Source organism: Trifolium pratense, linkage group LG1 (assembly GCF_020283565.1).
Source record: "Trifolium pratense cultivar HEN17-A07 linkage group LG1, ARS_RC_1.1, whole genome shotgun sequence".
NCBI lineage: Eukaryota > Viridiplantae > Streptophyta > Magnoliopsida > Fabales > Fabaceae > Trifolium > Trifolium pratense.
Window position 1 is genome coordinate 52,619,114 of NC_060059.1, and position 24,962 is coordinate 52,644,075.

The window sequence follows — 24,962 nt, forward strand, 5'->3', positions numbered from 1 at the left end:
ATTTCATGTGGTACTCCACTCATACTTGAAAATATCACCGCTTTGAAATAGTAAATATATCAAAATTATACATAATAATTTTGTCTAAGGAATTTATCTACTCATAAACATAATAATTAGGGGGCATGGTTCAGTTCGGAAAAAAAACCAACTGAACTGAACTAAACTGTTTTCAAAATTCATGGTAACCGGCCTTGGTTTGGAAGACCACCGCTAACAATACTAGACATCTCATTGATTTATCCTTCTAACTTCTAAGTCTAATTTTATCGGTGGTTATTTCTATCATGAAAGAGCCAACCGACTCTAATATGTTGGTTTTTAATATTTATTCTCTTCCAATAAATTACCTTGGTGTCCCTATCTTTAAAGACAGGCCTTGAGTTTGTCACTTGCAACCCCAAAAGTTGTAAGTACAGTTTCTCCCCTAACATATAATGTGTGTTCTCTAACTTCTGAGGGAGGTTTAGGGATCAGATCACCCAGGGATGTGAATGCAGCAGCTTCCATTAAACTTTGCTAGGAAAATTTCACTTCTCAGCAGGTTCCAGAGTGTCATGTGAATTTTCATAATGACGTATCAAAAACAATGTTTCTATTATTCAAGTTAATTACAGATAAATTGTTGGTGATAGTTTTAGAATAAACTTCTAGTATGATAATTGGTTGCGTGCTCTCCTAACCGAGAATAACAAGACTCTAGGCTAAAAATTGTTATTTTAATAGAAATGATTTTGCAAATCCCTCATTCTATAAGGCAAATCATCCATAATCTCAATAACTTGATCAATAATCTAATTATTTCCAAATTTGTGCTCTTTCTTTTAAAGGTGCTTACACCTCTCTGAAGCATCCTGGGCAACCACATTGGTGAGCCAAGCAAATTTGGCACAGACATGTTCCTCCCTCTAATTTGGCTTACTATTTGGAGAATAAAGCACATGACACGAGCCGATGAAAACTTGCTCTGTGAGGTTGTTCTTTGCCTTCTACATGTGACCTTTGTAGCATTAGTTTTGAATCCACAAAACATTTATTTTGTAAATGCCCTTTTGCCATTAATATCTGATGGCTTCATCATATTATCGGTTAGGGTTTTGGTCTGCTCAAGGCAATCTAGTGATCCAAAGTGCTATTTTTAACATTTTCAGCTATTTGGTTTTGCAGGAATACTTGAAGAGACAAGAAAACAATGGTTACATTAATAAAATTAGTTGAAATAAAACAAAGTACCAATGTTACAACATTGTCTAATCTATGAAATAATTTATAAACGTTTTCACTATAAATTCTAGAGTGAAGCCTAAAAAGAACAGCCCAGCTGAATGAAAAATGGGCAAGAAAGAATAAGAATACATAATCTAGATTTCCGATCTCATCGTCAGTTTCACCCCTAAACAAGCAAACAAAATTATCAAGGGTATGCCTTTCTCTTGCTGTGCACATTTGATGTCTACCTTTCTGTGCTGCTGAAAGCCGATTAGCACTATTATCCAGTGTTAGTGTACAGAGGCATTCAACCAAGGCTCATCATGTTTCTTGATGATGCCAAAAAAAATGTACTGCTATAGCCGTGACAAACATAAGCCAACCCATCTTTGGATATCTAGCCAGGATTAAAAAATGGCAGCAAGCTGCAAATTCAAAACTAATGCAGTGATCTTGCATCAAGGCATACTCTCAATATATTCCAATGCCTTCCTCTTCACAGATTCTATTCGTTCTTCATCACCTTGTGACTTCTCAAAATCAAGATACTTTTTAAATAAGAACTGCCAATCAGCCCAGCAAAGTCCCAAGTCAGTTTTAACAGAATACAAATATCAGCAAACCTTTCAAAAAGTGAGAGAGAGAGAGAGAGATGCACAAACCTTCATCTTTTTAGGTGGGAGGCTCAGACTGATTGCCCTTTCAAAAAGTGCCCGAATTAAGTCTTCATCTTTAAGTTTAATCTCCTATCAAGAACACAAGAATGTTATGATCACATATACAAAAAGAAAACAAAGTGACTACAATGGCAAAGGGTGTACTTGGTCAAGATAAACACTCCAAAGGTCTGTTCTCTTTGGGTGTTTCCGTAGAATTTCTTCAAACAAAGATCGCCCCCTATCTGGAACCCCAATCTTGAATTCGAGAATTGCTGTCTGAGATATGAACTTGACATGCTTATGTTTAGGAAGGATTGACTTAACATGTTCAACAACAGGTTGAACAGCATCTTGCTTTTGCAACAAAAGACTTTGAACTCGCCTCAGCCAAACCTACAACACATTATAAATTTAGTTTCATATTCCATATACATGCAAAGGTATAATATATATTTACAGGTTGATGTAATACTTTGCATGAATGCTTGAACTCCTTTGTCATTTTATTCAGAAGTTCATCAGCTAAACTATGCTGCTCAGTCCTCTCGTACATTCCCAAAAGTGCAAGATAAACTTTTTTGCCATCATAAAACTCTAATGCCTTCTTTAATACTTTCTCAATAGCCTCCTGCACACACGTTTGAAATAAGTATACTCATCATAACAAAAAAAATAGTGGAAAGTAAAAGCATAAATTGCTTCCTCTTATTACCTTCTTAGGGTTCCCATACTCATTTTCCAAATTTAAGTAGGCTTTACATATGTTGAACTTCTCATCCATTTCTCGGAAATTTATTGTCTTCAAAGCCCTTCAAATTCAAGAGAGCAGGAGGAAGATAAGGAATTATTTGATATTCAGAAAGATTGAGGTCTTGTGAGAAGTTAAGGGGTAAAAACAATCTCATGAGATGAAACCAGAGAAAAACCTTCCGATATTTGGCTTAAAAAGTACACACAAAGTTCACTATATGAAGAGAATGTTGCAATTTGCAAACAAAAAATGAAGTGAAAATTCAATTAACGGCACTGTATTTGTAGGATGATGTATGAATAATTAAATCCGTAGCAACTTCTAAACTGACATATAATTTCAATGTCAGTATACAAGATAACATGCCTAAATGATACAGTTAGCTGCTGAAGGTTCAATATTCAAACATAAACTGACCAAACCATGTTGAATAGCCAAACAGTGTCCAAGAAAAATATACACAAATTAAGAGCCTTTTTTTGGACAAGGATTGGCTTTAGAACAGGCACAGTGTATGGGCCCTCTTTGACTCCCAGTTTATAGCCCGTAGCTGTTTTGCTGTTCCTATCATTTTCTGTTGGGGAAAAAATCAACTCCTACCAGTGTTATTAATTGCGGAAAGCAGAAAATTGTGGTTTGTTAAAAGTCAAGTCCTACCACTATAACCGCTATTTGACAACATTTTATACTAAATGGCGTATTGGGGAACAATTGCGGTATATCGCCACTATAGCTACTATTTAACAACAATGACTCTACTCTTTGTTTTACTTCACTCTCTCTCTCTCTCTCTCTCACATTAAATCACACTCTCTTTGAAAGACAAATAAAAGCTTAGCACCAACAAGTCAAGCGTTCATTTCATAAAACATCCAAGCTCAAATCATAGTTCTTTAAGATGTACCTTTCGGCAATTGAGCGAGCTTTCTCAACATCAGCCAAAGAAATCATGAACTCCATGTATTTTATCCAGTTGAAACTGCTATTGGGTGAGCTTCTAACCAGCTTTTCAAACTCATCAGCCGTCCTTGGTACATCTTCTTCAAGTAGTCTTTCTTCAGCAGCTCTTATTTGTTTCTCCCTGTATAAGCATAATTATGTTATATTTTAAAAAAACAATAAAAAATGACTGACTGAATTTACAGCTTAACAAATTCAAGCATCATATCAACCTCTCCTCCTTTGCCTTTTTCTTTTCGCGCCTCTTCTGCTTTTCATTTAGAACGCCTTCTTCATTTGCACCTTCACTATGACTATTAGTGTTATTTACTTCAAATTGATCAAAGTCATCAAGGGCAACATCAAGTGGAGGAACATAGGCCCTTTCTTCTGCTTGTGAAAGAATTGGGAATTGATCAGTTTCGTATTCAACATCCATATTTGAGGGTCCAAGCAAAATATTATTTGTAGAAGATGTAGATTTCATTCCATCTTCAATAGGTTCATTGGATCCTTCATCTAAAGGTATTTGGAGCACAGTTTCACCCCTCATATATGAATTCTTCATTCCCAAAGAAATCCGGTGTCTTTCTTCATCTACCTGATATTATGTATTAGTAAAATGCAAGTAATTAGTAATTTAGTGAGACAATCAAGAATTCACAATGATGTATTGAAGAGATAAGCTATTGTACAAGCTTGGGATAATAAAATTTTAATGCATAACTATAATGTTTAAAATGGACCTTGAAAATACACAAAATCATAACTACTTTCATTCTTTTCCAAAAATATTCAAGGTACTTGCACCTATTTCCACTAGATTCAAGTTTTAATCGGAACCTCGAGCAATGCACTTCAGCAATACAAATATGTGAAACAGTCGTTCACAATAGCAAGAAGCAGCATATAATTTTCTTCTGGTAAAATTATTTAAAGCAGTAAAATATCCAACACCTTGCACTAGAATTACCTTCAATACTATTGCATTTACTCTCTCTCCAGCTCCGAACTTTGCTTCAATGTTCTCAATATGATCATCAGAAATCTCTGAAACATGGCACAATCCAACCTAGGCAATTGAAAAATCAAAATAATCAAGCTCACAGAATCAAATTTCTCCACCATTACTTTGGCGAGAGCCGAGAGGAAGATTTATGAAAAATCATAAACACATAAATACAACCACAGAAGTTTCAAGTATTTGAGCAAAACATACTCAGAAATAGATAAAATACTGAAATTAAAGGAATTCATGATATATACGATGTTCATTCCAAAAAGGGGTACTGTACTCTCCGGTCTGGTGAATTCCATAATTAAAAGCACACAAAAATTATAAACCTCAATTTATTACAAGTATAAGGACTGCCAATGGCTTCAAAGGATGAAAAATTACCACGTTTGTGTTGTCAATTGCAATGAATAAACCAAATGACTCGACCCGCTTAATCTTGCCAGATATCACATCACCAACATGAAATTTACCCAAATCAGAGATCTCAGATTTTGATGTACTAGAACCAGTTGATGTCTTCAATGTAACTTCAACACGATTCGAAAGAGGCTCCGCAGATACAACCCTGTTATTTACTGCCTTAGTACATATTTTGAATTACCACATTAAAAAATGAATAGAAGCAATAGGTTGATGGTTACCTGCCAATTACAAGTTTTCCAACTGGAAATTCTTTCTCAAGATCTGTAACAAATTGATCAGATAGATTGGACAAAAGAATTCTAGCTTCAATCTTCCGTGAGAGCAAAATGAAGCATCCTTTTGGTGAGACAATTTTAACATAACCCTGTCCAAAAGAATACAAGCTTAAATAAATACAAACTCGATTAGAAAAATCACATAACCAGAAGAAAAAATTAGAAAACCAAAAAATAAATGCCACCAATGCTTAAATCAATTTTCAGTATGGCAACTCATCCGTCATCAAAGAATCAAAACTTTTTTCAGGTAAGATTGTTTCATAAATTCACATCCCGTTCCCATCTCATGATATGCTTGCTATTGCCAGTTGCAAAATGAACTACCAAGAATTTTAGAGGATGTCCCACTTGGGTTGGCCCAGTGGTGATGACCTGGAACCTTGGAGTGTGCTCCTCTCGATGTCTCTGGTTCGACTACCGCCGGTGCCAATTTCGGTGGGATGGTCCATACAGAGCTTTGCTCTGGCTTTAAATGGCTTCAATACTATCTTACAATTTAGCTCTTTTTGAAAAAATTCAAGTGCCATGTAGAATAGAAATAAGGCTTTAAATTCAAGTGGCACCCCTCACTTTAAAACCCCAGAGTTTTTTCAACAGACCTCCACCTATTTTGAAAAGCTCTAGAATATTCTCTGGATTGGTTTTAGACTTCACGTAAAAAGGATAGAGAAAGTATGGCCAATTAGGCGATTACAAGATTCATCATATCAACTATCAAGGAAAGTTTTTGTAGATTTCCCAGACAGAATGTCTGATTGTTAAATTATAGAAAATACAAAGGGGGTTGCATTATTTATCATAAAAAATGAACTACCAAAAACTCCAGCTCTGCCCCTACCCACAAAATTCACAATCACTCAGATGATTATAAAAATATAATTGGTCTAATAAATGATGAATCCTATACTTTACCACAGCTCTTGTAAAACCGAAATAACAATGGTAACTGAAGAAAAAATAAACCAAGTACCTTTACGACCATACCAGGGTGAAGATCCTCAATCTTCTCCACACATCTGTCATTAGCATGCCAAAAAAAAAATCAATAGTTAACATCTTATTTCGAAATAGTTCGTCAAGTATAACAGAAAATCAGTCAGTTAAATATTAAATCCAAAACAAAGAAAAGATCTCTTAGAATTTGAGTTAAGCCGAATCACATTCAGGCCATATCTTAATATTATGTTACAGTATCTTAAATTTATCGTATGATCAGTTTGTAATAGTCATTGGCACCCATCATTAATGACAACTCCCACCATCATTGGCACCCATCATTAATGTTGTTTTGGTAGTCCCGACCATCGTCAAGGTAGAGTCGCAGCACTAGTCCTCGAAAACTTTGTAGTTGCTTAAGCTAATAGCATCGTCAAGGTAGATGGCCCATGCTTAAGTTGGTTACTTAGGCTAATATCATTGAGTGCAATAATGGAAAGCTGATTGTAATATCTTATTTCCAACAAGCTTAAAGCTTACTAAGCTTTAGCTTGAGGAGGAGTGTAAGAATATTAGAATTTTTCTTTTAAAGTATTTACGTTAAGTTATACTACCTCCAGTCCTTTTAATATTATGTTCATAATATGGACTAAACACGTCAACTTATATTAACTCAAAGAATTTCCCACAACAGTGTTATTCACAGGCTACAAGGTCCAACCAAAAGACATGGTTGGTTGGCAGAATATGAATGGGGAATATTGATGTATCAAATCAGCACAAGGAAGCAAACTTCGCCCAAGGAAGCAAACTTCGATAAATTATTTTGAACAGTATTAATACAATTTAATAATTTTATAGTACTATATCATTAAGACTAAAAAGTATTAATAACAACAGCACATGAGTAAAAGTATTAATACTTCCTAGGGTATGACTTATATATAGATTCATCGCTAAGTATTATTACTTACACGTTGCTGTGAACATCTGCTGAATCCTGCAAAGGCATGACATTTGAAGAACGTAATGACAAGTCAACATGAACAGTACCCCTGGCAGTATTACTAACTTCAAGAACTACACATTTGAGAAACTGCCCTTCATGATATCCAGACAACGGATCAGGCACCCATTTGTCTGCAAGTTCAGTGAAATTTACTTTTCCATATATATGAGGACCAATTTGTACAAGCAATCCACCAACACCAGGAAGTATTTTACTAATCCTTCCTCCTAATATATCTCCTTCATGAATAAACGCTGTCAAATCCTTATTCACATCATTAATTTGTGGCTCCTCGATAGTTTTGGAAATGGGAGTAGAAAAGGAGCGTAGAACCAATCGCAAGAGCCTCTTTTCTAAGTTGATACTCACAACATTACCAGAAACAGGTTTTCCAACATGAAATCGATTTTGGAAGTCCTCGAGCTCATTCGGTTCAGTGGAACTATCGAGAATATGTAGCTGAGCTTTAACATTTCGAGAAACTGCTAACCAGACCCACTCACTTTCTACTTTATATACATAACCAGCCACGCATTGCCCAATCTTAAAGTTCAGTTTCTCTGATGCATTGTCTCCTATGTCACTGGAACCTGAATTCATATTGATTTTATAATGAACAAGTAATACTGTCATGATATAATTAAAATATTTTGACAATATTCATTCGAAAAGCAAAGTCAAGAAAGCTCAGGCATACCAGCTTAAACGAATACCTAAATAATGTTCATTAAGTGCTGTATTTTATCAACAAAAAAAAAAAACTACAGTTGGCATGGCAGATGGGGATTAAAGTGCAACTACCCTTTTTCTAATAAACATATATTTGATATCAATAGGTAATGAGAATAACTAATTCAACAGTAAAAACAACTGAGTGAATTTTTCTATTCAATCTACTCCCAAGCACTAACAAAATAACAATGTGTAATGTATATCATCCATGGCTGCATGTTTATTAAACAAATTACCAGCCTACAACATTCACCAGTCTTTCTGTACTTCCATTTCAAGGCACAAATTACGAGTATTTCAATCATTCAAATCTTTCTTGATTAGTAAACAAATTACCAGCCTACAACATTCACCAGTCTTTCTGTACTTCCATTTCAAGGCACAAATTACGAGTATTTCAATCATTCAAATCTTTCGTGATTAGTAGTGTTGTTTACCTTTAACAATTTCAGGTCTGACTGAAAGTTCCCACCCTGACCCATTTCTGCTGCTATCTGTCTCATTAGGCTTTGAAACTATCCTTGCTTTCACTGTTTGCCCAACTTTGTAGCCAGAAAATGGATTTTCCAAAACAATTGCATCATGTACCTGTCGATAAGTAGGTACCAAACTATTGAGGAATATTAAAATAGTTAAATAGACAAATTAAAATTTGTCAAAAAAAAAAGACATTAAAAAACAGGTAATCATTGCTTCATCGTTAAGGTTGCAGCCATGTGACCTTGGTCACAATATCCTGCTCCAGAAAAATCATATCATCTCAGAGTAAGGCCGCACACATCTTACACACGCAAAGCCGCAAAACAATAGAACATTAGCCTGCTCATTTTAGACACCAGGAAATACAGTAGAGTTACCTCTGTTATATGAATCCTGCCGCGTATGCCAGACCCAAACTTCAGTTTCAGCTCAAAAGTTTTGATTTCAGTAATCTAGACAAAGTCGTAAAAAATTAAATCCATGGAACAGGGTCAATTATACAAGTGGATATGCATAGACATTTTTTTTTAAGAAGCGGATATGCATAGAAATTAAAAGAAGAAATAATTTTCCATAACAAAGCACATATGCAGAATAGTGCATAAAATTCAGATGTTATTATAAAAAGCAGCAGTGAGAAACCTTCCATGTTGCTACGATGTTACATTCATAAAAATAAATAAAAAACAACAAATAAATACATAATTGAAAACAATCATAGTTCTAAATGGTCTTGCATGTTCCAATAAAAAATAAAAACTTGCAGGTTACATGCACTGAAGACCGTCTAATAAACAAATATTCACATAGACCGTAACACAGATATACATAATTATAAAATGTACTACAGAAACCCACATACCTCTGCGTCAACCAGAGATCCCACTTTATAGCTAGAATTTTTGCTTCTTTTAGAACTAGATGTCTCATTGTCCTCCTTCAGAAGTAAAAGCAACCTTCCTGATGTTTCAGGGCTTGGAAGAGCCGTAACAGTTGCAACAACACTGACCAAGTAAAACACTATGTGTAAGTCCAATGTGAATCATTGAGTTTTGGAAAACAAGGTCACTATGTCCACACTTTTTAAAACAATTATCTTCTTCAAAATATAATAAAAAACATATATTACAATTTACAAGAAAAAATAGTTTTTTTAAGAGAGCAAAATAGATATATTAATATAATAGCATCGCAAGCATAAGAAATGCATATAGTACAAAATAATAAAAATCAAGACAACATTACAAGAACAAAGAGTAAAAAGTATAATTCAGAAACATGAAGTATCTGCCAACAGTGGAATACTTCAAAAAGTGTTAACATCATGCTCTGTAACCTATGAAACACAATAAAATAAGTGTAGCCATATATTTTACCACAAAATATGAGAATTTAAGATATTTATCAAGGTATATAAATTTGACTCCATACAAATAAAAACAGATTGGTAATAAACAAATCAAGCACCACCAACCGAATATCATAACTATAAAACAAGACTTAGGATTGCGAAATCATCCCAAAGAATAGACCATGTCAACGAAAACATAACAAATGAAATATACTCAAGATAAAGGAGCATATTTCCCTATACCAAAAAGGATTTACAATCAACAACCTTTCCCAAAAGGGAAATACTGGTCATTGCAGTTATTTCTATAACATAGGAATCACATAGGTAGGAATCACATAGGCTGCTACCAGGTACTAGCCTTTCTACAAAGTGGTATTAATGAGTAAAGGTGTGGTGATGAGATTGAAGTAAATGTGAAAAGCAGAGCAAATACTTTTAATAAGTTAATTTTGTGTTCACCTCTTTCCAGTTGGGAATTCTTTACGCGGAAAATTTTGAGTATTATAGTCAGATAATTGTGCATATCCTATAGTGTAATTATAATCAGGAATAGATACAACCTGCATCACAGACAACAAGCTCAGTAAAAAAACTGTTAAATATGTACCAAAATATTTCACCAACAGGTGGCTAAATTGAATAGTAATAACAACACTTGCCAAGTAGTTATCTTTCGCAATTTCCACTAATGCATTCACTGTCTGATGCAACACCAAGTCCCTCAGAGCCTCCCTTTGACGTTTCTGGAACCAAGATATGATATTGATTTGGTTAAAGTAGGTCAAGATTGAATGATGGAAGGAAGCCCAATTGACCATCCTTCTTAGAACAAGAATGAGTGCTCAGATTCCTTAACTACTAATGTTTAATGCTAGTGCACACAAATTAAGAATTACAATAGATAAATATGTAGTTTAAAAAAATAAATAAATATGTAGTTCAACTCCATTGCATGCACTATGGATTTTTAATATCTCTCTCCACTCAAGGGTGTATTTGAAAAACAAAAACATTAATTAAACAGAAATCCCAAAACTGGTGTATTTGAAAAACAAAAACATTAATTAAACAGAAATCCCAAAACCTCAATAGTTGTGTGTTTAGAATCCCACATCGGTTGGGAGATGGCCTAAATGTATGTTTATAAGTAAGGGGCAATCCCAGTCTTACAAAACAGTTTCCACCTGCTTCCAGGTTTCCAATTCTAAGATGGTATCAGAGCATCTCGAAGATTCGTTTTGGGCCACCTGCTATCAGGTTTCGACTATCGGGCCACCCACCATTTATATCCATCCGCGCACCGAGCCTAATAGGGAGGGCGTGAGGGGCAATTCTCACCTTACAAGCCGGTTTTGTAGGATTGAGTTAGGCCCAACTCCCTATTCAAAAATATGGAGGGAGTAATAAAAGATGCAGCTCAATGGAGCGTGCGCGCGTGCACACATACGCACATGCACAGGCACATACACACACACACACATATCAGCTTTATTTGACATTCAGGAAAGAAAAGCCCAACCTTTTTCTTGGTATGACGTGTGGAACTTTTTTCTCTAGATATATTCATGAACTCTGGTTTTAGAGATAAATCAACAAGCTTTTCTGTCTTTGCGACATCAAGAACAAATGCTTCCACTACAGAGCCTTTCTCCAATACAGTTCCACCAACTGAGGGGTCACATAACAATGAGAATTAGTCCTCGCATTTGAGTAAGCATCATCCCAAAATATTTATTAATAATTACATCATAAATGAGAAGGAGAGAACTTACGCTGGTTATTGGTAATAAAACCAAAAAGATCATTGTACTTCTCAAAGCAAACAACAATTCCATCCTTAACATCCTTAACTCTACCTTCAACAACTGTGCCGATGTTGAATCTTTCGCACCATTTCAAATCAGATGCACTGGAGCTCGTGTGTTCCAACTTAGCAATCTAGAGTCAAATATGCATAAAAGATCAGAAGTGGCAGAAAAGGGAGGTGATATTATAAGAATTGATAAAGAGGATAATAGGCAGCTAACAGATGGCAGAATAAACACAGAAACCGTGAAAAATTATAAATGCCATTTTACATTGAAAATAATATAATTATATTACTTGAAGCCAAAAGAAAAATTGCCAAAATTCAAAGGGGCTTGTTAGATGATTAAAAGTGTTGCATACAAATATCTATAGATCTGGCCTTGTAAAGAAAGCTAGATATATATCACCTTTGAAAATACCATACAAAAGTAGGTGGTATGACCAAATGATAACTTCATCCCTTCTTCATCTAGTTCCCAAACAAAGTGATCCCTAGAACACTTTCTAATTAAAATAAATGAACCAAATGAAAGCCAAATTTCAAGGCATTGGGCCTGTCAGAAAATGAGTAAGCCAACAATGTGCTAATATGTTTACGTGGCATATGAGGCTCGTCCTATTGGCCATCATATTTTATAGTTTTCAAATAGTAAAAGGATATATATTTCATGTGCATGCATCCAATATTGAAGGCAATAAACAAAATAAGTAGAATGATAAAAATTAGACTCGTTTAAATATTTGATAGTATTTATTTGTACCTTTTCATCCATAAGAAAGTAGTCTTGAATAAAAGATGCATCTGCTGAAGAACAAGATGTCTGCTTTAGAGAGACTGTTACTCTTTTACCACTAATCTGTCAGGAAAAAAAATTAAGCTTAAATTTTTGTTTCAACATGAACTATGCATTCACAAATTTAAAATTTACAGCCCGAAAATATACTAACTTTGGATACATAACAGCGAACTGATTGCCCCTTGAAATAGGCGTCCAAAATATTGGTTTTCTGCTCATCTGCAGCCTATTCAAGAGAATGATTATAAAAAATTACATAACATGACTAACATGAGGCAAGACAAAGTATAGTGAGAAAGAGTGGACCACTAATAATATGGAAAAAATGAAATACCTGATTTCTTGGAGAAAAGGCTGTTAACGGGCCAAGGAAACGAACAAAGCAGCCTGTCTCAATTAAGTTACAAATATAGCCCTGTTCCACGCACAATTTTTACAGCAGAAGAAAAGAATAAAATCCCGACAGTAGGTCATAGGAAACCAACAAACACTAAATAAATAAAATAAAGGATGTGTGGTCTATCAATAAACTAATGGAAGCAGTTCAAATTATGTTTGGTGTCATCACTTACATGTACAACTGAGTTAGGATGCGTCTGACTAATCTCTGCAGGAATCTGCTGAGCATATTTGATGAGCGAACTTTTGGCAGATAGAATCATCTTGTTCCGCTGATATTGTTTTTCTTTTAAATCTTTTTCTTTTTCTGATGAACTCCCCATAAAATCTACATTTATTAAAATATAAGACATTTATATATATGACCAAGAAAAACATCATGAAAGAATAATGAGATGAAACCTTGATGTTATCAAAGAAATACCATCACAAACTACATACAATTTAAGTACAGGTTTAGTTAGTATAAAAAGGCAGCATATTATAATTATGATCCCAGTAGTTGAATCCAGAAACAATAAAATGCCAATAAAAAGAACATCCACACAGATAATTACTAAACATCCACACCTGTTTAAAAGTGTTTCCTAAGTATCAAGTTCTTAATTGCATCAGGTAATAAGAGAATGTAAGATGAAATAACACAATGCAATTGGGTAATTGGTCTGGAAAAGGTAAATTAATCAAGATAGTTGTTTGCTGATATGCAAGTGGATATCACAAAGACTAACACACAAAAATTGTGACAGTATCGGGATATGTAAGCAAACATAGAGGGATAGTGTACAGACAGGAGCAGGATCAATTAACTATGATTTTTAAATATAGGTCGGGGGTGCTTATATAAATGCATGATAAGAACAGAATGAATGTATTTGAATGTACCTAGAACCAGTAGTTGATCAAACTTATACCCAGGTTTCAATACTGACTTCATCAGAGTAGCTTGCCCTGCATGTACGTGGCTACAATTAGCTATTCCATCAAGAGGAAGCAGCAATGGGACAGACTTAATCAAACATAAAGAAATTTTACCATGATGATCAGCCAGGTGCTCCGTAAATATTGTACCCTTAGATAAACCACTACTATTGATTTTAACAACTACAGCATTTGATGTTACTTCGTCAACAATTCCAGAAACAATGCTACCCAGTGGAACAACATCATCTTCAGAAATCCTGTCATACGATTTATCACAGCGAATTAGCCTAACTTCTAACAAATGTATAAATCATCTTCAGAAACCCAATAATTTGAATTGCCATAAATCAACATGCCTTAAAATGTAAAAAATGCACAGGCCAGTGCCTGTTTGTAAATTTTAATCATGGCCCTCAGCATAACTTGACAGATAGCTTCTCATTAAATGTGAAAGCACTACGTACGTATTTTACATTTGGAAGGAAGAGTAAGGGCCTACTTGGTTTAAGAAAACGTTTCTATCTTCAAATATTTGCACAGGAAACAGCAAAAACACTAATGGGTGTGTTTTTGGTAATTCCAGCAAAAACTTTGAACATAGAAAATAGAAACAAAAAGTGAAAATAGAAAATAGAAACAAAACAATTTCTCAAACCAAACAAAACACTATATGCCTAAGATATCCACTTAAAAAGTTAGCAACAATTTGCAGAGGCAGGATACAAGCAAAGCAGAAAATGGAAAATAAACCTTGTAGGTTTTATAATGAAACTAAGGTTGATCCTCCGTGAAGCAGGAATGGAACTAATGACCCGGCATTTGACCACTTGTCCAACATTATACACTGCACCTGGATCACCACCAGCCTCTAGTTCAAGTTCAGATCTGCTCTTAAATCACAACAATAAATAAGATAGTTCTAGCAAGTTTTGTAAGTATGGAAAGTAAAAGCATACACGAATCAATAATACCAATAATATTCACATCAAGATTGAAATTTAGTCAACATACTACATCAGAAAGTCAATAGGTTTTCAAAGAGGTATAATGCACGCAAAGGAAAAAGAAGAAAACGAGCTTAAACAGTTGGAGATTCTTCCACTTTAAAATGAAATTTGCATTACTAAAAGAAGTTGATAATTTAAGGAAACATCAAAATATGATTGTGATTCATAATTATCAATAGTTAAGGATTTGTTGGACAAACAAATCAGATACTTGCCTGGGAGCAAATCCTTGGACCCCATTGTAAAACCGTACAAAGCACCCATGAGTTTCAATCTTTGTTATCCATCCATGAGTTATTAAACCATCAGTCACATCTACAAATGAACTAATAATCCCTAGTTTTGATTTCACCTGTAAAAATGCAATATATCTGATTCAATATTTAACATTGTATTAATATGTGGGACAACGGAGAGAGAGAGAGAGAGAGAGAGAGAGAGAGAGAGAGAGAGAGAGAATTCACATTCAAAGATGATTAGAAAAAAAATCTTAATATATACTCTCAATTATTCATATTCAAAGGTTGAATAAACTGGTAAGAAAAGTTTACACGTAGAAACATACAAGGGTTTTCTTGTGTGTAACTGTCACTCTTTTAGACTTGCACCCAAGCACGCGGAACACCAATTCAGCTCCCACCTGTTCCACAATCCAGGCAAAGCCTTCAGTCTTGAAGTATCTCAAAAAATGACAATACTAACAAAGAATGAGACAATACTAAGATGCATATGTAGCAAAATAGAACCTGGAATTTTTTCCCGGGCTTCACAATTTCCAACTCAGACATATGTCGGAGAGGACAAAGTGCCTTAACACCACCAGGAATTTGTACAATAGCACCAAAGCTGTCAACTGAAAGAATCTTAGCCTTTACCACCATCCCAGGTTTGACATCAGAATGAGTAAACACTGCCTCTTCCAAAGCACTAGCCTGTATGGTGTGAAAATGTAAGGATAATGAAATGAAAACATCTTACTAAGCTATGTAGTAAATGGTGGAGGGCAGAAAATAGTGCTGTGATGGCTATGACGAAGTTTAGGGAAACAATACAAGAAATTTATATCATAAGCATATAAAAGCTCAAAAATAGAAGAATACACAAAATCAAAGACATGTTCAAAGCTAATAACCAAAGTTCATTGTGACGATTGACGAATTCAAGTCCAATATAAATCAAATAAGTTTTAGCCTCCAAAGCTAAAAATAACTCATCTAAGTATTTAAAATTTTAAATAAATACAAATGGATCCTTAAACGGAATCACTATAAGGTCAGTATGGTTCCTCATTCTGTTTTGCTACCTAGTGATTGTTTAAGAAGGAGGGCTGTGGAAATGTCAGTGAAGGGAAACCGGAAATCCGCACAAGGTGAGGATGCGAGGCAAAGCCGTCTTGGCTTTAGGAGGGGATACAAAATGTGTCTCTGCTATTTGGCATCTACTCATATCCACAGCCTAGGAGCTGCTAAAGCTTCTATTGATAACAGAGCTACTAAGTCTACATTATTTTAGAGGAAATCTGCCTTAACATGATATCCTCACAAAAAAATAATTATACATAGAAACAACATGTTTTCATTTTGTTTCTTGTTCTCAAAGTTTTGTATAGGAAACAATGACACAATTTTCTGGTTTCAATTTTTATATACAAAGCTTTGGAAATAAGATTCAAAATAAAAGCAAAGTGACATTTTTCTAATTACAGGTGAAAATGTGAAATGAAAACAAATAACGATAACAGAAACCAAACAGACAATAAGTGCAGAAAATAAATGAAAAAGGCTGCCATCAATCAAATATGGAATTATAAATAAACAGCTTGTTCATTTAAAACGCTAACTTTGAAAGTTAATTATAAGGACCACATCCACTATAGCACTTACAGAGCACTAAATTAACAATTAAGAACTTAGTATAAAAAGCATCTATTTTCAAACACTCAGTGACAGTAAAAAGAATTAAGCAGCAGTCAAGACTCAACACAGTCATAAGAATTAAGCACTCTTGAATGTGAGAAAGCTGATATTCCTTATAAGACCAAGCTACTAGAAGTACAAATGCCCATAAACAAACAAAAACATAGTGTGTTCAGACGATAATAAACAAAATTGAAATTGGGAAACCAATTTCAAATTCAACGGAAAACTGACGTTCAGAAACATAGGAGTAGGATATAGTAGATCACCTAAATAAGTGTAGTATGTACTAGAAGTTGGGTATATACTAAAGGTGGTCCGCTAACAAAAGAATCATGAATTATAAATAAATAACCATACTTCTCAGGATGAAAGAAGTGTGTGCTGCAAGTGTAATACTAATACATAAAAAGTACTTCAAATCATTTAATTGCAGGTACTTATCAATTGTCATCTTTATGGAATTAAATTAATTGTAAGTACAATTACAACCTTCAAAACTCCTGTAGCAAGTCCTTCCAAATGCCTTAACCCAAGAATCCGAACACGAACATGGTTTCCTTCCTTGTACTTTTTCTCAAGCTTTTGAATCTCTTCTTCAGAAATATCAGATATCTGTCAACAATAAACTCGTTAATCATTCTCATTTGTCCTCAATGGGTAAGGCTTGACTGATATGTAATACCGTAGACCGTTCAAATTTCATATTTAAGTTTGTTGCATTACAAGTTATCCAGACAGAAGCTACATACACTGACAAAAGCTGGAGTTGACTCTGGAATGGATGGAACTTCGAGCAATAGCCCCGAACCTTTATCCACCCTGACAACTTTTGAGTTGTCATATATATCTCCAATTTTAACATGCTGCACAACAAAGTCGATTCCTCAGACTAACATGGTGTACATCAATATAAAGTCAAATAAACAGAATACTGCCTTAGCTAAATATCCAACAAACAGTAGTTAGAGTGAGAAAAAAAATTGAAAAAGAAGGAAAAAAAAACTTATGTCAAAGAAACCAAGCAACTTAGCAACGCAGAACTATATTACTGCTTATACCAATACCATAGCAGATAAACCTAACAAAAACCAAGAAATAAAATTACACATAGACTTAAATCTTACAATGAAAAGAGCATTGGAATGTTTTCATACCAGTCAATATGATTTATTTAGTGTTAATCCAACATCTATTACCACCGGGTCAATAGGAGTTATTTAGTTAAAATAACAGAAAGCAAACCGACTAAATTGTTGAAATTCCTATATGCATAGAATCATGCATAGGCTTCCTAGCACCAGATGTTGTGGATCTTTTGAAAAGAGTTCAAAGGGTCATGCATTGCAATGTTGTGTCTCCTAGGTCTATGGATGTAGTTTTTAGGAGGATTGGTTTTGCCATCTAGAAAGGATTAGCGGCGCAGTTGTTGGATATATATATATATATATATATATATATATATATTGAAATATGATGATTCATTATATAAAAAAATAATATATGCATATGATTATTAAATCAGCATTTTTATAAGACTCAATATTTTACTAGACACCACTTGTCTGAGAACTCATCATTCTTTTAGGCTCCCCGTGACTTTGACAGAAAGTGTTGAGACTTTATGTATTGCATAAAAAGTTCAAGGGAAATGACAAATTGGAGTAGTAGAGACTTGTGTGAATGTTAGGCCAAATTATTATGTTCTTTTTTGCTTACCGGAGTTTCTCCAAATCTATGAAGCACGGACACCTCTGGGATTAGGCGTGTCGCAGTGTCCGACAGTCGTCCGACACGTGTCGGACAACTCAGACAAGTGTCTCAAAAAGATTTGATGTTTTTTTTGCTTCGACACTCTTTAGATCAGTGTTTGACACTAGCATAAAACTCGTACCACCCGTGTCGGACAACTCGGACAAGTGTCCCAATTATTTTTATTTGATAACAGTCTAACTTTGGATGAATTAGGCAGGGGATATGCATAAATGTAGCTACATTGGATGGTCACTATTGGGAACAAGAGTTAAAAAAGATATCATCTATTTCAAGGGATGTAAAATCCAAACTTAGAGTAACAATTTAAAACAACCAAACTTACCGAAGGAGGGGCCCTGTTCTGAACAAGATGTGGATTCAGCGTCAAACCAACAGCTCTACTTGATGGATCAATGAATAATATCCGACAAACAACCTAGATAAAATAAAAGTTGCTTAAAACATAGAAATGTAACTCTTTTTTTACAAACACAAAAATGTAACTTTAAAACAGACATAATAGCACAAAAAATAGCATCAACTGAGAAGACATGAACGGTATCTCAAACTCAAAATGTGTGAACATCTGTCAAGGTACAGAAATTAATAGAGCGCTAAAAACAACACAATCTACATAATAAGAAACTAACTTGATACATAGTACAGAAAGAGTTTGCAACAAATGTATTAAAGTGGATGAAGCAAATGACTAGGACAAGTAGTAGAACATGATTTCCAACATTGATTGTGGTGCAAGTTGTTGCATTCAAAGGTAAAAATTATAAAGTACCTTCTGAGATTCAATGTACTTATCCTTCCAGTTTGCTGCAGGATATATATTTTGCAAATGAAACATATCAACCTGCAATTAAAACACTCAAATTAGTTTTTTTATCATATTAGATTTGCTTCTAGAAGAATGAGCAGAAGTAGAGTGGACTAAGAGGAAACACTGGGTCACATGTGAATGAAGGAAGGGAGGGGAAGAAATGCTTTGGGGGAGAAAGAGAAGACTGTAACATGGGCAGCTGCACATATTGGGTGAAAGGCGGATATCTGTTTTAATGCCAGAATTGAGAATTGAAGATATAGAAGATGAGAGAAAGGTGGAGAAAGGGAAGACGGAAAACATAGAGTAAGGATTGTGGTGGGTGGGACCATTCTTTTCATTGTAGAATATATCCATAGTTATTTTCTGGCTAGATGTTCTTCACTACTTACATTAACAAGGGCAACCTCTGCTTGTGAGGAGCTTGTTATCCCTATTTCCTAGTATGGTCTCTACACTCTACACTATAGTTTCTATAAGGATGCACTTACAGTTCCAGTGAAGTACGTGAGAAATGATAACATAACACCATTCTCGAGGATTGACTTCACACGGGCATTAACCATCATTCCTGGAACTAGAAGATCAATTGACATACCCTTGAGATCCTTCGTCTGTATCAAATGCACAAAGAAAATGACCAGTCAAAATGAAAAATGAGAACCATAAAAGTAAGACATGTTAGAAGACATCATTAATACAAAGAAATCATACCACACTTTTGGACATTGTATCAGAGTCGGAACTAAAGTAAACCACTTTACGAACTTTATCGATACTCTTGACCAATCCCTGCACATGTTGCCCAATTCTAACTTCTCCATTCCAGCCTTCTGCAACCATTTAACCAATAAAACGGAAATGAACACCATAAAGTAAGCTTATATAAAGTAAGATGAATCAACAACAATATGCAACAGTTCGCTCGTGTTTAGCTGTAGAGCTACCTTTAGGTAAGAATCCCGTGAAAGACGGCACACCAAAATGAAGAATGAAACCATGGTCTTCGATGCTTTTCACGTATGCAGCAAGAACCTGAATATACATATACATTGTACAACAAATCAAAATTTGCATCTCTCACTAAGTCCTCACACTCAGGTCGCTGAAAATGGCATATGATACAAGGTAGTCAATAGCACGCTATAGCTGTGGAGTGGAGCGGCAGCGTACCGCTATGAGAAGGCCGGTAGCAGAGCAGTTACCGATAGTGGCCCATGGCCGCTCAAGCCGGGATAGTGGAGGGGCGGGGCGGAGCCGTTAGCTTCCGCTCCAGTCGGGATAGCCCACTTTTGTGTTTTGAGTACGAAGCGCTTTTTACAGCTGAAATCGCCGGATCGGCGCAGTTACATGGCCTCTAAGTTTTAACTTAACAGTACAATATAAATAATAATAACAAAAATGACATGACATGAGGCTGCCAGTGAAAATATTTCTTATAAAATTAAGCAAATAACATAATTAAATAATTGTAAAAATAATAATATTATATTAGTAATTATTAAATATTGTTTCAAATAAAAAATAACTACATATATATTTAGCATAAAAATATTTAGATATATATATATATATATATATAGTATTAGAGGAGTGCTAGGGTCGCACCCGCTAACACACTCCTTTAAACACATCCTATTATGTAAAGCCACATCAGCCCCTTATTTTATGTCTAAATTAGGGTTCATTTGCTAAATATGATGACAAATTGAGTTGAGTAATGTTGCAGGTTTTTCAAAATCAATTGCTAAATGGTTTGAGTTGGTTTCATTTTGTATATGTGGTTTTTCAAATAGTGTTGTGGTTTGGCAGTAACTTCAATTTCTATTGAATTCTATTCGATTATTTCTTTGCTATATCATGTTCATATGTCTGGATGTGTGCGACAGTGACAGTGACAATTTGCAGGAAGACAATTGTGGGAGGTGGGAGTTTTTTTTTTTCCAAACAATATTGAAACCGGTAGCCAATTAAAAGAACAAAAAATGGGGCTGATGTGGCTTTTAATAATAGGGTGTGTTTAAAGGAGTGTGTTAGAGAGTGTGACCCTAGCACTATTCATAGTATTGATTATTATATAGTTATATATTAAATCATTCAAATAAGTTATAAATACATATCGAGAAATAAATCAAGAAAGTTATGAATACATGTTGACAAATAAATCAAGAAATTAAGAACATGCACGGTGTATTAGAGATACAATCTGACTCTAATATACTCAAAAATCTAAGCTGAAGGGTCGGCATAGGATTTCTCAAATGTCATTGGAAACATCTTTAAACATAAATGTTTTAAAATCCTGTTCCTTAGCTACATCACAATTAACGGCAACAACCCAAGTCTTATGCCACAAGGTAGAGTCAGCTAGATTGATCAAACGACACCTTAATGCTCTATCATAAATAATTATCATGACTATATCAAAACTTTTGGCCTCTAAAGTCTTCCGTGATAATTTCTCCATAATTATCTTGGCTTTTCTGTGCTTCTAGTGATCAGGGTACAGTCCATCTGATCTACTCTCATTACTACAAAATGTACAGGTAGGTCTTATCTACAAATGTCCAAACCACCCAAGTTGAAATTTAACCATCTTTTTTACAATAGGTGCTACCCCAACTCTAGCTTTCTCTCTAATTTTATCATTACCAAACCTATCTAGTCAAGTATTTCTGCTCATCCAACACAACATTCTCATCTATACTACAATGTCTTTATACTTATGTTGGCTTCTTTGTACACAACACTCCATTTCATACAACATTGTACGTCAATTATCACATAAAGCATGTCGTAATTGATGACACCTTAAAATCAAAGGAGGAAACAAAATCCTACTCTAGATGAAAAAATAAAATTAAAGTCCATGTAAATAATTTGATAATAATGACATACCATGCCTTCCTGAACAACGTCTAAGTTGAAGTTCTTGTGCAACAAAGAAAGACGCAAAGAAAGCCAAACTTTCCTGTGTCCTTTCTCTTTCTTGTCATCGTCTAATCTAAGCACAATGCAAGAAACTAGCTGCCCAACACGAAATACACTCGAAAGAAAACTTTCTCCAACCTGATGATACACACACACACAGAGTGAGAGAGACAAAGAGAAACAAAGAGGCAAGCTAAATCATGCACAAACAAAAAAGGATAAAAAATTATTGCAAAGTTAGGCAATTTCACAACAAAAAAAAAATAACTTATTACACACCTCAGTTTTGTTGTTGAAAATAGGATCAAATGCGTCTGAAGCATGAACAATACCACGCAAACCACCTGGTAAACTAACTACAAGGTCTTTGTTATTTACTTCAGTAACAACTCCCCACAGCTTCATTCCAGGTGCTATATTCTAGCATTCATGAATGAGCAAAAACTATAAGCACACAAAGAATCTCAAGGTATGGTGTTATCATTCCAAATAAAAACATGAAGAAAAAATTAGGGCCATAACGACATTATAAAGCTCTGTTTAAACATTTTGGCTCGTAAAATTAGGATAAAACTATTACTTAACGGCTAATGGGCTTATAATGACATAAATAAATTATAAATATACAGACTCAGCTGTCAGCACTCAGCACTCAGCACTCAGCCATGAACACTAAAATTTCCTAATTTCGCATTTCTATATACAGTTGTGTTTCATAGTGATCCCATGTTTGAATTACGCATCTTATTTTTCAGTATATTTTTTTAATGGGAAAAATATAATTCATTGTTTGTGTCAAAAAAATATATAATTCATCGTTCCTCTTTTAATTTAAATTTTTTTAAACTTTGAAACATGAATTAAAAAAAAAAAGTAAATTAATAATACACCCAACACACTTATGAAATGTATTCACCTCAAAATGTTTAGTGCCAAACATTGGCGATAAAAAAATGTTTCACTTTCATGTCAATTCTCTTTTCACTTAACACTTTATTTACATGTATGCATAGCAATGTTGTGTCTCCTAGGTCTCTAGATGTAGTTTCTAAGAGGATTGGTTTTGTCGTCCAAAAAGGGTTAGTGACGCAGCATATTCGAGTATAACTATGTTGAATATATATAAAAGAATATAAGTGTAAAAACATATAATGCAGGAGTATTTCACAGTTTACATTCATTCTATACAAATTTAAAACCATTGTCCCTATAAAGTCTAGTGTTCTTTACTTCTTTACTTCTTTACTTAGGAGTTAGTTACTTAGTACTAAATTTAAACAATAGGTAACCACCAAAGTATACAGTAAAATTCAAAAATTGATTCATGTTACCTTGAGGGTAACTCTATTCACGTAACGTGGCAATTTTCCGGTGATACCAGCACCGGAAAGCAAGCCCCAATCATTTTCATCTTCATCACTCTTCTTAAACACTTTCTTCCCTTTCTTCTTATTCTTCCACTCTTTCTTCGGATCATCCTCATCGCCAAATTTCTCATTATCATTACTACTTCGCTTCACATTAAATTCTCTACCTAAAAGTAACAACAAAAAATCCACATTCAAATCAAATAAATAAATGAAAAATCAAAAGTAAAACTAATTCAAATCAAAATGATGGTAACCTCTGGGAAAATCAGGAACTTCGTCTTCAAGCTGCAAAGCAAGGGATTCTGATTTCACAACGGCGCCGTTTTGTTCCCTTTTAGGTTTAGATATTTTCTTAGAAGCTTTAGCGATTTTAGGCTTATCATTGTTCTTATTCTTATGCGGTTTATCATTACGCGGTGCCATGGCTTGTTGATTCTTGGTTCTGATAAGAAGCTGGATTTTGCGTTTCGATTGAGGCTGGTTGAAGATGAATGAAGAAGAAGGGTTTACGAGGAAGGGTTTTAGGTTGAAGTGAAGAAGAAGGTTATATGAACTAAATGGGCCAGGTTTGTTATTTCAGGCTTAATATGAAAGGTTTGAATACTACGGAATTATTATTTGCACCCTCTAATTTTACTTATGATAAAACAAATTATAGGGTCTTATAGTTTAGATCAATTCTATCTTTTTGGTCTACCCTTGACCAATTTTACTTGATCTTGGTTGCCCTCCTAAAATGTCACAAGACAAAGATTAGGTTAAATTTGTTAAAAAAAGTTGTTGTTTTGTGTAAATTTTATGTGGGTTTTAGTTTTTTTTTAGTAAATGGGATTAACTAGGATAAAGTCCTACCGGCGGGGATTATTTGGAGTTGATTGGTAAATAATTATATAAACACAACAAAGTAATCTAAACAACACATTAAGAGCGCAATAAATAATCATTGAAATGTTATTTTATTTTAGAAATTGGAATATAGTTGAACTTTATAAAACATATATACTTTCGTATTAACCGCAAATATCCACCACTCTTTCTCCCATCTATCTCTCTTCTTTTTGCCCTCTACATAATATCTAAATATGACTTCATTCATTTACCTTGTTTTGTAATAACCAACCAACAAATATCGTTTTATTTAAAGGAAACGACTATAAAGATAATGAGCATATCTCGATCGAAGTACATATAAACGAAAGAAAACATAAAAAAAAAAAAAAAAATCTATAAAATACATAGAGCACAAACACACTCTTCATGCACAAGAATTTAGACTACTGGCTCAATAACTGACACATAATTAAGACATTGTAATTATTTTGAAACTTTGTAACAAAATGCATTCAAATATTATTTTATTAAATACATACTTCTGTATTAACCGCAAATATTCATTATTCTTTCTCCTCTATCTCTACTCTTTTATAAATACGAATG

The 24,962-nt window shown here is 34.3% G+C and overlaps 1 protein-coding gene across 2 annotated transcripts; it reads right to left on the minus strand.

Moving 5' to 3' along the window:
- Positions 1 to 1,178: 1,178 nt before the first annotated feature.
- On the minus strand, positions 1,179 to 24,063 carry LOC123906090 (rRNA biogenesis protein RRP5). 2 transcript variants are annotated; one of them, XM_045955947.1, is made up of 40 exons: positions 23,780 to 24,063; positions 23,487 to 23,689; positions 22,435 to 22,575; positions 22,123 to 22,293; positions 20,172 to 20,259; positions 19,939 to 20,057; positions 19,716 to 19,838; positions 19,186 to 19,257; positions 18,739 to 18,831; positions 17,393 to 17,506; positions 17,133 to 17,255; positions 15,471 to 15,656; positions 15,290 to 15,364; positions 14,940 to 15,076; positions 14,468 to 14,602; positions 13,829 to 13,974; positions 13,679 to 13,744; positions 12,967 to 13,121; positions 12,729 to 12,809; positions 12,546 to 12,620; positions 12,359 to 12,454; positions 11,561 to 11,726; positions 11,308 to 11,456; positions 10,448 to 10,531; positions 10,248 to 10,348; positions 9,297 to 9,438; positions 8,812 to 8,886; positions 8,392 to 8,542; positions 7,188 to 7,812; positions 6,248 to 6,293; positions 5,218 to 5,363; positions 4,958 to 5,141; positions 4,532 to 4,630; positions 3,792 to 4,159; positions 3,524 to 3,700; positions 2,581 to 2,677; positions 2,341 to 2,496; positions 2,031 to 2,261; positions 1,872 to 1,955; positions 1,179 to 1,772 (listed from the first exon to the last, which is right to left on the minus strand). In XM_045955947.1, the coding sequence occupies exons 1-40, from the start codon at positions 23,946 to 23,948 to the stop codon at positions 1,668 to 1,670; spliced, it is 5,754 nt and encodes a 1,917-aa protein (XP_045811903.1). In that variant the 5' UTR covers positions 23,949 to 24,063; the 3' UTR covers positions 1,179 to 1,667. The 2 variants fall into 2 exon arrangements, with proteins under 2 accessions (XP_045811903.1, XP_045811895.1); XM_045955939.1 differs by having other exon boundaries at positions 10,248 to 10,531.
- Between the last annotated feature and the right edge of the window lie 899 nt (positions 24,064 to 24,962).

Excerpts from the sequence above, each read along its gene's own strand:
- LOC123906090 (XM_045955939.1), bottom strand. The coding sequence starts at position 23,948 with ATGGCACCGCGTAATGATAAACCGCATAAGAATAAGAACAATGATAAG. Across the intron at positions 19,258-19,715 it reads TCACGTACTTCACTGGAACT|GTTGATATGTTTCATTTGCA; the intron begins GTAAGTGCATCC and ends TTTTAATTGCAG. Across the intron at positions 15,657-17,132 it reads TTGCTACAGGAGTTTTGAAG|GCTAGTGCTTTGGAAGAGGC; the intron begins GTTGTAATTGTA and ends CACACCATACAG.